At 40.8% G+C, this 17,790-nt stretch overlaps 1 protein-coding gene across 2 annotated transcripts in view; it reads right to left on the bottom strand.

Moving 5' to 3' along the window:
- Positions 1–17,790, bottom strand: part of LOC121279799 (c-Maf inducing protein) — a 228,919-nt gene that overhangs the window by 100,859 nt on the left and 110,270 nt on the right. For both annotated transcript variants that reach the window (XM_041191162.1, XM_041191163.1), the window contains exon 2: positions 5,332–5,457. In XM_041191162.1, coding sequence (XP_041047096.1) covers positions 5,332–5,457 — 126 coding nt within the window. The remainder of the gene's footprint in view (positions 1–5,331; positions 5,458–17,790) is intronic.

The raw sequence follows: 17,790 nt of genomic DNA, 5'->3' as shown, positions 1-17,790 counted from the left end.
AATATTTAAGAACGACTGAAGCTGGAAATAAAATATTTCAATAGTATAATACTTTTAAAACTTATTTTTAAATGATGGATGTTGGTATTGTAGATTTTACTGAACCCCTTTGGATGTTGGATCCATTGAAATGTACATGTATTAAGTAGTACAGCACTTTGTGCCATATCTATACATCCCAATGAAAACCAAAACTGACTGAATATATTTTGTACAGCAATGCACTCACATCAGATGGTTAAGGATAACTTTACTTTGGATGAAAAATATTTACATTATAAAAAAAGTTAGCTCAGCTCGGTGTTAATACGTTTTGGCCCCTCATAGCGACAAAGGTCACCTAAATTTAGGAGTTTTAAAATGGTGGATTAGTAATGTTTAACATTTAAGCCAGTGACTGGCTGATGCTGTTTGCAGTTGATCACATTTAACAATGGTATCATCATCATCAATAAACACGACTTTTTGCAAATGATGTCCATTGGCAAACAACCTTACAAACGACTATTGTGAAGATACTTTGTTTTGGAAATCCATGCTGTGAAAACATACTATAGAGTGTAATCAATTAAGTTAACAGCTAGCCCTTCAAAAAATAATAAACACTGAGCGTTGGTTCCATTCCATCCCACTCCTGGTGTTTATTACTAAGTGAATAACAATTTGACTTGAACCATCTTTGTGGTATGCCACAAAGCAATTATTTGCGTTGTTACACTATTAGACATTTCTAAATGCCCCATGGCAGCTATCCTTAAGCAGTATTTTCATTGGGACAATACACCATTGCGATTAGCATGTGTGAGTGCACATATGAACAGTTTATGATGTCACTGTACTGACTTGTTGGTATTACATTGATCATTGTAATGTGAGCTCCATCCAAAACAAAACAAATATACATTTCAGTGGCTAATGGCATTGCCTTCAGAGCAAAGCATTTTGTACACTATAACAAAACGTTTTTATAACAAATAATCTACAAGATAATATACTGCTCTATATTATGAGTCAGTCTAATAATCTTCACAGAAATAGTGCCCCAAATGACAGAATTCAAGTGATAGGGGATGCAGAGAATAAAAAGCCAAATATCATGGACAGATATTATCAATGCATCTTTCCATTATGGAGATACCCAAAAAGTATGCCAGCATTGTCATATTTATTTAAGCTACATCAAGCGTGCTAAGTTGGCAACGCTCGCTTCTGAGTCTGATGGTTCTGATTTAAATCTCACGCCAAGATATGAGCACAAAAATTAAGACTGACACTCTTTAGTGCTGCACTGCCAGAGGAGCAAGGTTTCAGATGAGATGTTAAACCAAGGCCCCATTTGCCTTTTCAGATGCATGTAAAAGATCCCATGTTACTATCCGAAGAGGAGCAGGAGAGTTCTGGCCAATATTTATTCCTCAATTAACATCACAAAAACAGATTATTTGCTCATTATCACATTGCTGTTTCTGAGAATTTGCTATGTGCAAATTACCAGCTGCATTTCCTACATTACCTTAGTGACTTCATTTCAAAGGTACTTCATTGGCTGTAAAAATGACATGCCCTGTCGGTTGTGAAAAGTGCTACAAAAATGAAAGTCTCTCCTTCTTTCTACAAGTAAACAAATGCCACACCTGCCATTTTCCTGCTCACTAAAAATGTTCTTGTGTCAACGAAGACATGTTTTCTTGTGAACGGGATCAGCAAACTCAGTTTCTGCCCTCTTTCAGATTGGAGAATAGTATCTGGTGTGAATCTAAATGAGGGAGACCAGCACATGGCCTCTCTCCCGAAATCAAAACTGAAGTAAATGTGGCTAAATTAGGCTTCAGATGGCATTATAATACAGGCCATGAAGGTGAGGCTGGTGAAAAGCACTATATTTATATATATTATACATGTATACACACATATATATATGCATGTCTTTCTATTTTAAAAGCCAGTGTTTTATTAAAAAAAGAATCAATCATTTATTTCTAAATAATGAATTTTTGCTTTGCTTAGTTGGTAACAATCTCACTTGGATTGTTGGAGTTTGAATCCCATTCCAGGTCTTGAATTTATAATCTATACTAATACTAGACAGCGGTACTGAGGCAGTGTTGGATTGCTGGAGGTGACAACTCTCGGATGGAGTATTAAACCCATGTTACCATTCAAGGACAGAGTCTACCTTGTGTTGTGGCTAGTCATCTTCCTTCAACCAACAGCATCAAAAAAAAGTTTTCCTCTTCAATCATCTCAAATTGTTTCTGTGAACTTGCTATGTGTACAATTAGCATTTGCCTTCATACCAACAGTACCTACTTCAAAAATAATTAATTGCTTGTGAAGCCTTTTGCATGTCCTGAAAAATGTGCTAAATATCATGTATCAGGTTGAACCAAAGCCGCTCACAATCTTGGTGCCTTATTCGAAACCAAGCTGAGCTGTTTAACCTGATGTACACTCAGTCATGAAGACCATCTCCACCACTGCCTTACCCATGGGCTCCTGAAGCCCTCATCCATGTTTTTGTTATCACCACGCTCAATTATTCCAATGTTCTCCTAGTCAGGCTCCAGTTCTCCATTACTCCCCTTCCCACCCATGTAAATATCATTCTGCTGTGTGTATCCTATCCTGCACCAAATCCTTGTTGACATGCACCGGTTTCCAATCCCCCAATGTCACAAATACAAAATTATGATCCTATTGTTATCAATCCCTTCATGGCCTCATCCCTCTCAAGTTCTGTAACCTGCGCCAGCCCTACAGACTGACCCCAAATCTGACTCTGGCCAATTTTGTATTCCCCTCTCCCTTTACCCCACCTTTGCAGGTCATGCTTTCAGCTGCAAAGCCCTGTTGCTCTGGAGTTCACATCTTAATCCCCTCAAAGTTCCAATTCCATTAACAATTTCCTTTCTTTAGCCTCCTACCTTTGACCCAGTTTTTGGTTGACCAAATATGGCCTTTTTTTGATCAACATCAATTTTCTCCTTATAACTCCATGAAGTACATTGAAGCACTTTTATCCATTAAAGGGCTGTGTATATGCAAGTTGTTCATGACGAAAGAAGACATTGATGGCTTTGGTCTGATCATGCCTAACTAATGCATAAAAAAAATTTCTTAAAATGAACAAGCACTCTCATCAAGAGCTGAAGAAATATTTTCGAGAACCTTTGGTTATTTATTTGGAGATCTGTAATGCATGGAGAATGAACATCATTGTAATCTTATTCTGATTTATAGATTTAATGGAAATGTATTTTTTATAAATGTTCTCATGATTTTATCACACATAGCTGCAGAGGAAATATTTCTCATCTTTTAATGGCCAATACACCTTATTTCTTTTGTTCAATTCATCTATAACTCTAACTTAGTTTTAATATATATCCAAAATATGTGAACTATTTTAATGCTTAGCGTTATTCTACAGGACCCAATACTCAACCAACATTGGTAAATTGCAATTTACAGATCACAGCAGCAATCTTGCATCACCCTTAGAAAGGTTAGCATGCAATAGATTTTACTTTTGGGTTTGAGAGGAATTATCCTTTTGCTTTTATAACATTTCAGTCACATAATCAGAGAAACATGCTGCTCTTAAAAGGAGGTACTCACCCAGCTAAAGTCAACACATTAACAAGCTCACTAAATCTCTAAATCAATCCCTCTCCAACCCAGGTTGGATTACGGAAGAGGTTTGAACCTTAATGACTTTTCTAAATTGAAGGCAACCTAATGCCCCCACCATACTTCATTTGACCAGACAAGGGCATCTAACTAGAACATAAATGGATGGAGCCAAAATTCCTTCCAATCCTTGGTAAATTTGTCAGCAAACTAAAGGAAGTATAATTATCTGAAAAGAAACAATCCGTAGGGTTATAGGGGATGGCACTAGGTGAAATGCTCAGTGAGCCGGTGCAGACATGATGGGCTGAATGGCCTCCTGTGCTGTAACAATTCTGTGATTCTGTGAGTAATGCCCTCCCTCGAAGTTGATAACAATCGAGAAGATCTGTACAAAAATCGCCCTGAATATTGGAACTTCTTGATATTAAAAACCCCATGGCTGGAAAGACTTTAAAAGTGGGACCATCTAACCAAAGGGTTAATTGGAAGGAAGAGGCAAGGAGTATGTCCCTTTTGAGAGACCTTCTCCTGTCTTGTTCAAAGCTACAGATAATGCAAGAAAGGAAAGAGAACAAAAAAAAACAGAAGCCCCAATTCAAAAGAACAAAATATTAGAAAAAAATAGAAGTCTATTTGGGAACAAATGTTAAAAATGTAGTGGAGTATATTCCAGCAACCCGAAGAAATTGTTTAAACCTATCTGGATCAGTTTCATCGAATTCACTTAAGAGTTGAATTTGTTGAGATACCTGCTGGGTGAAATTTGCCAAGAAATCCAAATATTCATTCAAGATAAATTTATTTGATTAAAATGCATCCAGATTACCAAGTCTGATCAGAACATAGAAGCAGAGAGAGGCAGGGCCTGGATTATGTGGTTGTAATAGCAAAGAAACTAACACCATTAAAAACGGAAACCTAAAAGCTGTTGTTAGTGACTCCCTGCTCCTCCATGCTGAACTGATAAGAATCTCCCATTTTGCACTGTAATATCGCTGTTAAAAGCACCAGAAAAGGTTGTGCCTTGTCAATTTGAGCTGTAATTGGGTTTTTCGTGTGGTACTAAGTCATAAAAAACGCTTAAATATCTCTCTGGCCCTGGAAAAACTAATTTTATATTTGTGTCATGCCAATTTTTTCTATTATGAAAGAAGTTCTATTGTTTTCTTTATTTTTTAAGTTTATGATGGTTCAGCTTCTATTATGAAAGTCCCATATTTAACTCTCCATAAAATTAATAAAAAAATTAAAGACAATCTATGCATTTTATTTCCTGATTTGCTCACTATGACAGTTCGTCAATATGATTGGCTGCTTACACCGCATGATGACATCACTGGTAATGGATGCCTGGAGATGCCCTTGACTTAGCACCAGATTCAAATTAATGTTGGGAAAGGTGAATTCCATTCCACTGTGATCGCTAGATCTTTGTAAGCAGCTTTCTTTAAAGTCAGCAGTAAGCGACACTTCGCCGCTGACCATAAAATCCACTCCCATGTGTTAGGAGTGACAAGTGATGATTGTTAATTTTAGCTAACCTTTCCCTCTGCAAAGTCTTCAGACATGTGTGGTCACCTTTCTAGTACTTTCCCACTCCTCTTCCACCCTTTCTCCCAAAATGAGATAGCTGCAAGACGGTTCATAGTGAGATGCTCGTGTTTGACTTCTCCGAGGCAGCATGTAAAAAAACTATACCTGAAGTAGAACAGTGCCTCCAGGGATGGTAAGCTGTAAACAGTATTTAGGTGCATTCTCCCACGACAACAGCTGAACGTCTTCAATAGCACTGTATGAGATGGCATTCTCCATATAACCAGCAGGCTGCAAAGAAAGCAAAAAGTATTCTGCGTTAAATAACCTGTTAATACAGCAAATAAGAAAACAAATCAGCTATTGTGCACTTTTCTTGCAGACACTCGGTGGCGTCATCAGGAGGTAGAGATGCCCAGTAAGAGTATTAATTTTGATTGATCTATGTGGCCCAGTGGATTAGAACTCAGCATGCTAAGCTACTCAGTAGTAAAATTTGGGGTCTAGCCCAGTGATTTATGCAGTGTGATTTTCCCAGCCGCAAATGGAGCTCTCTCAGAAGGAGTGAAGTCATATTGAAAATGTTTTCCCTAAAAAGAGGGAGAGAAAAACACCTGCTTTGATTTAGATCAAGGTCAAGCACAACATACCAGCTAGGTCAGAATGAGAGAAATAGAGGTTTGCAAGCGATTTTGCTATTTATCCTACCATTGGTCAAGAGTCACACAATATTGTATGGAAAAAATCTCATGGGCTGAATCTTCCGGTCGGTGTGCAAGGGCAGGCCCGACATGCCGATGCATAAAATGACGCGCGATGATGTCGGGCGTGCATCCTGACTTCATCGTGTGTCATCTCAGATATTTTGTTCGGCAGGCGCGCGCCAGAGACGGCTGCGAAATGTCAATTAAGGCCATTAAGAATGTAATTAAACTGGTTAAGAATGTTGCCCGTCCAACCTTAAGGTTGGCGGGCAGCCGAAAAACCCAAGCGACCTTCACGTTTTTCAGGAAACCACATCCACAGGCGGGAAGAGGTTTCCTGAAGCTTCTGTAAAATCAATAAAATAATTTCCCCACCTTTACAAACATGTCCCAACTCATGTGACACTGTCACATGAGGGGACACGTTTAAATAAATTTTATCATTTAATTAAGTTTTTTATTGTCTATGCAATCTCCCTGAGGCAACATCGTGCTCAGGGAGATTGCTGCGCTCAAAGCATAGGCCCCGTCTCTCCCTCATTCCCCGCCCGCACAGGTAACGCTGAGTGCCTTAATTGGCCTGCCCGCGTAAAATAGCAGAGCACAGCCAATCCTGCCTGCCATAAGAAAAATTCTCCCCCATATGAGAAATAAAAATTTTCAGTGGTGGTTGAACATAAATCTAACAAACTATTTTACCTTCAGACTAATTTTTTTTTAAGATAAATTCAGAAGTTAACCCCAAAGAAGAGTCATATTGGACTGGAAACATTAACTCCGTTTCTCACTCCACAGATGCTGCCAGACCTGCTGAGTTTTTCCAGCACTTTTATTTCAGATCTCCAACATCCACAGTATTAAACCTTTTTTTTTGAAGGGTCATTTGAAGCATAAAAAAAGCAAACAGGTAGCTAACTCGCTTGCATCACAGTCAAGGCATTTAGCCCTGTCTTATACCTTGCAGTGTATTTAGGTGCCATCCAATGTTAGAAGCCCTGCTGACACTGAACAAGCGCACGAACATCATGTGTCATTTAACAGTGCTTAACAAGATGAACTAGCATCTTCATCTGTGAAAGCCAACAATGAGAATCCTACACTGGCCATTTTTTTTATTCTGAGCCAAAAATTATAACACTGAATATTTACATAGAGAAAAATCTTTTCTCCATAAACTGAAGCTTTAATTTATTAAGTGTTATGGTTTGCCATAGTGCTACACACTACGACTTTGTGCCATTGTGGAAAACAGGCAATTGCAAGTTGACAGGCTGCTTTCCATCTCTTCAAAACAATAGAAAATATGTAAAACAAAAACAGAATTACCTGGAAAAACTCAGCAGGTCTGGCAGCATCGGCGGCGAAGAAAAGAGTTGACGTTTCGAGTACTCATGACCCTTTGACAGAACTGGAGTTCTGTCGAAGGGTCATGAGGACTCGAAACGTCAACTCTTTTTTTCTCCGCCGATGCTGCTTGACCTGCTGAGTTTTTCCAGGTAATTCTGTTTTTGTTTTGGATTTCCAGCATCCACAGTTTTTTGTTTTTATTAATAGAAAATATGTATTTACCACACAAAGTCAAGATCTACCTGCATAAGTTTAAAATGCTCATAGCAGTTATTAGTACTGAAGAGCAGCTGTAGTTTTTCCGGTTGAACATTATTCTGTTTACAAAAGAAAGAACTTGCATTTTTAATGTACTTTTCATGACCTCAGGGCAGCCAATGAAGCACTTTTAGGCAATGAGGTAATGTAGGAAACATTGCAGTCAAAATGTGCACTGGATGGTCCCACAAAAAATAATATGATAATGAACAAATAATCTGCTTTTAATTGTTAGTTGAGGGATAAATGGTTACTAGGTTACTAGGATCCCTGCTCTTTTTTGAATCATGCCACAAGGTCTTCTAGGACAGTTTAACATCTCATCTGAAAAACAGCACCTGGCAAAGCAGTGCTCCATCAGCACTGTGCTGAAGTGCCATCATAGATTATGTGCTGAAGTCTCTGGAGTGGGACTTGAACCAATATCTTTCTGACTTAGGAGGTGACAGTGCAACTCTAGCCACAGCTAACATCAGGGAGCTGGTGGGAGAGTAAACCATACTTTAGGTCAATCTCAAGAGTATTTTGATTTGTTTTCATCAGTTCTGTGGGCGTCCTCACCTGCCAGCACTTAGAATCCATCCTCAAGCCTGAAGAATGGGCATTTAGCTAAGGTATTGGATGGTTGATGGCATCTATGGAACAGTCCCCCAGCAAAACTTTGGGAAGCAGAGATACCAGGACTAAAATTTGGAGACAAAATTAAACATTTCTCCAATTATTAATTAACCCACTGAGCCAGTTGTAAGAAGGCTTACAGGTAACCCCTTAAAAACAATCTTTGGTGACATTAAAGTTCTATTAGATGGAGATGTTTCAGATTTGGAACTTCTGTTAAAAAAAGAGGAAACACTTATGGTTTCCTATGACATGCTGCAGGAATGCTTCATTTAGCCTCACTCTCACATCATGCCAGCTCTACCATATCCAGTGTACCATGATAGAAATATTTTAAAAATCATTTGGATAGCCCAAACTTGTCTAAAGCAGGATCAATTTTAACCTATCACCTTCCTCCATCACTGCAAGCCTCCAAGAGCTCCGTATTCCTCGAACCCTAGTCTCTTGTGCATCTAGCAGTCCTTCCCACCCACTTCCTTCCTCCTACCATTGGTGGTGGTGCTTTCAGCTGTTTCAGCCCTACACTTGGGAATTCCTTCTCCGATTTTGACTCAGTGTTAACATTTCTCTGGTTATGCCTGTGAAGTGCCTTGAGAGATTTTAACCTGTTGTTGATGATCCACAAGATCTGGTAATCTATCCACAAAGACCATTCAACTCCATTCCATTTATTATTTGCTAGTTAATCCCGGTTGAATTTTTTAGGCTTAGAGACTTTCAAGACATTGTTTGTAACCCTGTTACCTCATTGGAGGTGATCAATGCTAAATTCAGATCTATTGGTAGCCATGGCTTGACATGTGCAAATTAACAGAGACACTGGTTTAAACTTTGGATGTGACCTGTGAAGCTCTGTGTTATGTCGCTTAGTGCTGCATAAAACCAGATATGGGCACATCCGATATAGACCATAAAATAAAGACAGTCTGAATGGAGTAGAAAGCCCTGATTCAATGCCCTGATTCTGATGGCATTCTGGAACAGAGCAAACTTTGTTCATGCAGGTTATGAAAATTATTAAAACTGCTCAATGCAATTTCTGCTTTGTGACTAATAGACAGCCAGTCATTAATTAACCTTACTTGTTAATTTCCTCCCCTTCTCTGATGCAGATTCTGACTCATGATGGATTTATGTTCCCACAGCCATTAGACACCCCTCGAGAGCGTCATCTAAACATGAGTTCAGACGGCAAACAGGCTATTCACCCATGAGATGTAAGAAGTCAGCTCAATCTTATCTTCCCTCAATGCCTAAACAAGAGAACATTGGGACAGGAGTCACCAGGTGGTAACCACGAAGGAGCCTCCTATTTAAATCAGAGATGAGGAGGAATTTCTTCTCTCAGGGGGTCGTTGCTCTTTGAAATTCAATTCCCCAGAGAGCAGTGGAGGCTGGGTAATTGAATATTTTCAGAGCTGAGTTAGACAGGTTTTTAATCTGCAAGAGAGTCAAGGGTTATTATGGGGGACAAGCAGGAAAGTGGAGCTGAGGCCACAATCAGTTCACTTATGATCTTACTGAATGGCGGAGCAGGCTCAATGGGCCGAATGGCCTACTCTTGCTCCTATTTCGTTTGATGACTAAGAAGAGGAGTGCCAGTTGATTGTTTTTCTCTTTTATAGCCCATGACTGTCAAGGTTAATTGCTTCATCCCCTGCTAAGTGGCACCAACGCTAAGAACAAATTGCTTGTCAGTACAAGGTCCTTTTTACTCTAAGCCTTAACTGCTACTTGATTACTTGAGAGCACATAACTATAGAAACTAAGGTGTGTTGTTAATGTATTGGGGAGTTTTAAAATCAAAGCTAAATTCACCCTAAAATACTAGTTTTAAGACCTCTACTCAATGACATATGACCATGCCTACTGGGAAAAGCTTTGCGAGATTTGGATTGCGCACAAATATGTCTGTACTTCTTTTTATGGCATCTTGCTCTCATTTTTTTGCAGCATGTTCAATTTGTAAGGCACTGTGAGGGAAGGGCCAAGCCGGCATGCGTACACGGAGGCACTTTTATTACAATCTTTGAGGCCTGATGCATGAAATGACTCAGTTCTTCTGAAGTAGTGACACGAGCAATTCCACAGGAATTATGCTTCTTTATGGAGTGTGTGCTTCTCACAAAAGGTTGGATAAACACTTCTGTCTTAAAGACAAAGGCAGCTTTAATTCTGCTAATAAGCCTCAGTTCCAGGGAGGAAATGAACTCTATTTGTAAAATTCCAAGAGGCCAATTCTTCCCCAGTGCACAGGAAGTAAGATAGAAACTGGAAATAAAAGCTCATTAAGCAGCACAAAATGTGGATTACAAAGAGTAACTAAAAGGCACAAATCCAGAAAGGTTGCACCAAATGCAAAATACTACTGGGCAGTTACTATAAGTGATGCAATTTAATGTCGCTTTTCAGATGTAAAGTTGGCAGTGTCTTAAACACATGCCTTACTGACAATATTGAAAATGAGGTTCAAATAACCTGCACCTGTGTGAGACCAATCAAACAAAATTCACATATCTATAGTTGTTGAGCATTGAGGAAATAAATGTTTCAAAACAAAACCATTTGAATCTTTACCACCTGAAAAGTTAAATTAGAAGTAGGTGGTTCTATAAATGACAGACAGATTGCCACGTAGCTAGTGAAGACACAAATCAATATCTTGGCATCGGAAATAGCTAAGAGGCAATGGCATCATGGAAAAAGTGTTTGTAAATAATCAAACTAAGCAATGGGTTAAAGATCACGACTATGTCACTGCACTATGATCTGAATAAAGTACGTTATTTTGCAACAAACAAAAAGTGTTTACCAAAAGCCTTCTTGTGAAGACAACGCCCGTTTAAAAATGTTCCAATGTTCAAATGCTGCAGATTTTCTTAAAGGAGCAATGCTTCACAGGAAAGGTAGAGCAGCACAAGAGGTATCAATAAACATATGCATATTGACATGAGTTGAGAAGAAAGGGCCTCTTCAAGAAATGAAGTTGACCAGAAAGCCAGCTCCCACTTCTAATTTTCTATGTTTATATGGCAATTGATATAAAATATTGGGACGGCTCCTCCAGATAACACCATAGTATCCAACTGGAGCAAACCAGTAAAACAATAAAAAGTGAATTTCATGTTAAATGGTTAGTCCTTTTACTGAATTAAAAATATTTCTCTTTGATGCATTCAGCTGGGATAGAATGCTCAAGGAGATTCTTGTTCATCCTTCACTAAAATTAACATTACCTCAGCAATCACCATTTTAGACATGTAAATTGTGTTTGCCTGATAAATCCAGCTCTCTAGTGAACTTTAGGAGTTGTACACTTAGTAGAGCAAGTTTAGTTATAGGATTCAATTTGCTATTTATTGATTGTTTTAAATAGAATTCTGTGCAGGCAAGTTTAAACCTGGAGGCAGGACATATGTAGTAATTTGATAACAAGACAAGCAACATACTTACAGCACACAGCAACCACCTATGAATGTTAACACTTTAACCCTCTCAGGACAGAAGGTGCACCGCTGTACTCATATGAAGAAAATATGAGAAAACTGCAATTTGTTCTGCAAATGCTGGTTACTAACAAATCTGAGATTAGGTTATTAACAACTCACAGAGACCTGATGCACAGGTGCCTATATAGAAGCTTTTTTCATCAAGGCTTTGGCTTAAGCAAGGATCCTGTTTACTGTGCTCATCAAATGGAGGGATGTTAGTGCTGGGAAATGAAACTCTTCTCATTACAAGTACACAGTGTCTGATTCAAGCATTCCATTCCCAAGTCAGGCAGAAGAAGTGTAAAGCTCCCTGTATTCTGTTCAAACAATGTGCCTCAGTTTTTCAACCTCAGCAGAGCATCACCTCCTGTGCCAGCATGGCTTTCTTTCAATTCTCACAGCATCCATCCCACAGTCTCAGAGCAGGATTCCCAATTGGTGCAATTTTATACTGCAGATGCTTGGTCAGTAGGGAACCAGGCTGAAACTGCCTAAACACACTGCAGGCAAGACTCATAACGATCAACAGACACAGTAACTGGGATATGAAGCCAGATTGGAAGTGATATACTGCACGGAATATACTGTGCAGTGCTTCATTAACATGCTACCCAGTTCCCAGGAGTCTTGATTATCCTGACTAATAACCATGTGTTAATGGCCTTCTATGTCTTTGGAATTTTCTTGTTCTAGACAATTGAGGTGGAATCTTGTTGAGGAATTGGGGTCTCACCTGTTGACTGGACAACCAGTGATACCTCTGTGCTGCCTCTCTTCCGGAAGGCCCGCTGAACCACATGCCAATCAGGCAGTGACGAGGCCAGTGGCAGGCCTTCCTCTACCATCAGGCCCACTGGGGCAGAAGTCTCTCCTAGTGAGAGCTGCCGGCCAATTGGAGGCTTGCAGCTCTTGCGCTCAGCGAAGCTACAGAGGAGGACATGGCTGCTGCCAGAAGAACACCTCCCTGGAGTCCCAGGATCATGGAGCGGCCCAGGACAAAGTTAAGTAATGGGGTGGGGATTCCACAAGATGGGGGGGTGGGGTAAAAAGGGGGCAGGGGTTCAGAAGGAAGGGCAGGGATGTGGCTCTCAGCGACACCCTCACCTACCTAATGTCCAGCCCCTCAATAAGGCAATGAGTGCCTTTGATCAAGGAACCCCAATGCCCCACCCCATTCAAATAGATGTTACAAGCTGCCCACAGGGGACAGGAGTTCAGGTACTTCAACATCCTGCCAAAGTACATGCCCTTCCCGCCTCCAAGCTGACCACCAGAGACAGCACAAGATTCTGCCCTTGGAAAATTTAAGGAGAATCCCAGAAGTTTTGAAGCTATTGAAACCTTTGCCCAATTTATTGCTGGGAGAATATAAAAATAAAAGGAGACATGTGACCTATGCCAGAGTTTAATCCTTAGATCAAAAGCAGAGTCACATTGTGTTGTTAAAGGAAAGGTGCCAAATGTTAACACCTGGGGACAATGACAGCTGTTTCTAAGTCCACAATGAGAAGACCCTATGACTCCAAAAACCCAGAAAGGTCTTATGATCTGATTATCTATAAATAGTTGGAGTCTGGAATCTGTCCCTTTGTTTCTATGATGAAAAGCAGTGGTAATTAGGGATAGCCAATTACCGCATCTACTTGGACACAGGGCTGATGTGGTGTTTCCTGTTGTCACGGAGGGGAGGATAGAAGTCCATTTGGGATCAGATAGGCTTCCCTATAAACCCAGAAGTTGCAGTTTTAGTCTTGGGTGATCTGTAGCTGATGGGAAAAGGGAGAGCAAGAAGATAGACATTGGCCATGTGTGCACTTTAAACTGAGAAAATGCTGAGTGTATTGTTCACCAAGCAGAATGCAGGTGGGATCTCACAATCAGTTTGAAAACCTGGTTTGTGAGGAGTTAAAATAAGGCTGGAGGGTTCAGAATTTCCAGAGAATACTCTCACGGTGTAAGATGGTATTGGGAAATGATAGAACGGAAGTGAACCCTTGAGAGCTATGAAACCCTTTAGATTGATTCCAGGGGAAGTTAACTTAAGTGACCAAGTAACATAGCAGAAATTGGGTTTTCAGTCGTAGAAAGTAGAGAGGAGCAAATCCTGCTCAGTTGTTTGAAGTCTAAGTTGCCTATAAAAAGGAAGTTGTGTTTAAATAAGTGTCTTGTCTTTAGTTATTGATATAGTAAAAGTTATTTTAAGATGCAAAATCTTGACATGCCAATCTTTCAGATAATAACTGGTAGTTCAAATTTCTCTTTAAATCATTATTGGTTTCTACGGAAATCACAACTGCAAGTTGTGCAACTGCAAGTTAGTCCTTGTCTAAACAAAGTATTTTTTAAAAGATGAGAGCAGAGTGTATCAAATATCTGGGTATGTGTGGCTGGGATAAATGTTATTGAATAAACACAGAAAACTACAAATCATTTGCCATAAGTTCTAAATGACATGCATTATATTACTTAATGCTCTTCAAGTCTGATACACACAACAGAGTCAGAGAAAGTTCCATAACAAATGCTATATTGAAGGCCACTACTGTTTTGACATCTGCCTTCCATAGCCCAGCTCCACCTAATCCTCTGAATCCACTTCAACACAGCCTTCCCTTTCCCCATAAAACAGGTCTAATGCGAAATGATTGAAGTTGGTGATGCTCTACACCTTACTTGGCAACACTGGAAACAACCTGCAAACTGTCAAAAACATTAGGCCTGAGCTTCCTTGGAGTGGCAGAGTCAGATTGTCACTCCGCTCCTAGTTTCTTACCTGAAATTTTTTCAGTCTTGTCTCGTCTGACCTTTCAACTCAGGCCGGACGAGATCCAAGTAGTGCAGCACATCCCTGGGGCAGCTCTGTTGGACGTAAGGAGGCCACACCCTCTTTTTTTACAGCACTAGCTGCCGTAAACAGGTAAGTTAAAAGGTCCAGCCAAATTTAAAGATCCTGGGCAGGCCAGGGAGAAGGTAAGTGTATAAGGTAAATGGGCAGAATTTGTGGGAATGGGGTGGGGGGTAGGTGGTGGTGATTTGTCGGCTCGGCTCTCAGAGGGGGCCGGGGTAGGGGTGGTGGTGGTGGTGGTGGTTGGGCCTCAGTGGGGGTCAGGTTGGGCCTCGAGAGAGAGAGAAGGGGTCAGGTCAGGATTTGCGGGGAGGGGGGGGTTGGGGAAGGGTGTCAGGTTGGGCTGGGTCTCGGGGTGGGGGGTGTTGGGAGGTGGAGGTGTCGAGTGGGGCCTTGGATGAGGGAGTCGAGTCATGCCTTGGGTGCGGTGTCGGGTCCGGGCTGGGCTCGGGGTGAGAGTCAGGTCTGGCCAGATGTTGGGGCTGATGAGCACCCGCGGGAGTTGGGGGTGGGGGGAATCCCAAGGGTTGGGAAGCTCCTGTCGGAGGTTGTAGTCCCTTGGATTTGGGGGGGAAACGGTGGTGTGTGTGATAGTTACCTAGAAGTTAAAAGTGGTTTTAATTCTTCTTTTTCTGGGTAACTCTTGATGTAATCCAGTCGTAACTATCCGAAGATTGCAATTTAAAGTGCAGTTCCGGGTAACTGCTATGCAAACTTTACCCGTGAATCTCGGGGGTGGAGGAGCTCCCCAGCACATCTTTGGGTTCCTCCCCTCACCGCCCTGCCCCAGATACCCACATCCCCACTTCAATACAAATCTGGAATCTGTCCCTTTGTTTCTATGATGTAAAGCAGTGGTAATTAGGGATAGCCGATTACCGCATCTACTTGGATACAGGCCTGATGTGGTGTTTCCTGTTGCCATGGAGGGAAGGATAGGAGTCCATTTGGGATCAGATAGGCTTCCCTATAAACCCAGAAGTTGCAGTTTTAGTTTTGGGTGATCTGTAGCTGACGGGAAAAGGGAGAGCGAAAGTTACGGCCCTAGCCAGAGTCTCCTACCCATTGCTGGCTGAATGCTAGCGGTGCTGGGATGAGTCCCTTAAGTTGGAATGGGCCTCAGCTGTGATGGAGCAGGAAGGCCAAGCGATTAAAGCCATGGTGAACCCCGCCCTCCCGCCTGATTAAGCGCCCGCCTGCTGCCACTGCTTGTCATAGGAGAGGGCATTAAATTCTGCCCTCAGAGCCCCTCGATAACAATGCAATATGTTGGCCTCCAGCATACACTGCTGAAGATTGTATGCAGCTACAATTTAAGCTTTCAGGAGACAAGTTTAAAAGTTAGGGACTCACTGATGCAATGACACATTTGCCAGGCACATCTGTAACTGAATGGGATAAATGGATTCTCGGGGATTTTACAATGATAAACACATCCCATTTAGCAGGAAATTGGAACAATTTATGCCAGGAACTATTGCTACACTAAACTGCACCAGGACCTTTGAACGCAATTCCATGAAATTACACAGTACAGCAGGACTGACTGCATACAGGAAAGAGGAAATGGCATTTAAATGATGTGTAAAATGCCATCACATTCAGGATAACTTTATTTGATTTATGAATGGGATGCCAAGCCAAGACCCATTCTTATACTGAAGAAAACAAAACTAATAAGCTGAGACAAACAGGTTACTTGTCCCTCTTAACACCAACATGGCCTGTTTGATTCTATTTAAAAAAGCTAAGTTGCATTAATGGATTTCTGTCACATGCTCCCTACTCCTTTGCTCACTCCTTCTCTTGGCTCACTTAACCCTGCATACTTTGTAAAACTTTTGACTGGTCTATGTTTGAAAGGTGTAGAAAATTATTCCTAAATTATACACACACACACACACACACACGATAGAAGACTGTCAAATAGTAAATTATTTTTGTGTGCAGATTTTTTTCTTAAACTTCACACCTCTGTACTAGAAAAATACCATTGTTGTTCTTCTTAGGCTTATAGCAGTTGTGTGATTTTGCAGCTTAAACCCTAAGCACTTTATAATGAACAAAGCTATTAACTGCAAACACCCAGGACGCTTGCTAGTAGCAGTGTTCCTTAATACCATATAAAAGGACCTGACCCCAGAATCCCTGCATCACCAGAAATCCAGATTTCATTGTGTCTACACTTGCAACTGAATATGCAAAGTCAGAGTCCCTCCCTTCTAACTATTGATGTTGGGAGAAATTTCTTTCTCCAAGACGCCTCAAGTGAAGTAGCTACACACAGAAATTACAGGTTTCTGTTCGAATGCTGCTCCCCTGGGACTTCTTACGATACAAAGTGTGCCTTGTAAGCATCTGTGTTTGGAGGCAGAGGAAGTGAGACCTGGGTAAAGAAAGCTGGATCACAGGCAGAGAACAGGAACCACCAGTAGAACAAAGCTTAGAATCAGACATTCTGGCGCTGGGAATATACATTAAAAGGACCATTGTTACCACACCTGGCTGATTACATGGTGCAGTTACTTCATCCCAATCATGTCTGCTGCTACCAAATGTTTACTTTTAGCAAGACTTTGGTTATATAAAATACACACTGCAATTTGTTCATACTACAGCTGATGTGGCATGCGCTGTAGTGGAAAGTAATCTCAAAGTCGAATGTGTTGAACTTCTTTCCAAATCAGATTGTTGTTCCTGATGAATCCTAGAGTTGTCTCCATTAAAACATCCCAACTGTTGCGACAATGTCCCTTTAAGTTTTAAAATATCAAAACTGTTTGTTAGTTCTCAAGTTACTAGACTTCTCTTGTCTTTTTATGCTATATATATGTGTGTAATAACAATTTATATTTACATAGCTCCTTTAACGTCCCAAGACCCTTCACAGAAGCATTGTAAATCACAAGTATGACACTGAGCAATATAAGGAGATATTAAGTCAGATGAATAAAACTTTAGTCAAAGAAATTGTTTTAAGGAATATCTTAAGAGGGAAGAAGAAAGGTATATTCTTTCATGGGATGTGGGCGTCACTGGCAAGGCCAGCATTTGTTGCCCACCCCTAATTGCCCTTGAACTGAGTGACTTGCTTAGCCATTTCAGAGGGCAGTTAATAGTCAACCACATTGCTGTGGTCTGGAGTCACATGTAGAGCAGACCAGGTAAGAATGGCAGATTTCCTTCCCTAAAGGGCGTTAGTGAACCAGATATGTTTTTACAACAATCGGTGATAGTTTCATGATCACCATTATTAGGACCAGCTTTCCATTCCAGTTTTTTAAAATTAACAGCACTTCCCAACCCTGAGACCTCTACCTCTTCAAACGATAAGGCAGCTGGTGCATGGAACGCCACC

Source organism: Carcharodon carcharias, chromosome 7, assembly GCF_017639515.1.
Source record: "Carcharodon carcharias isolate sCarCar2 chromosome 7, sCarCar2.pri, whole genome shotgun sequence".
NCBI lineage: Eukaryota > Metazoa > Chordata > Chondrichthyes > Lamniformes > Lamnidae > Carcharodon > Carcharodon carcharias.
The sequence above is the reverse complement of the archived record's forward strand: the minus strand, read 5'-3'. Positions and strand labels throughout refer to the sequence as shown.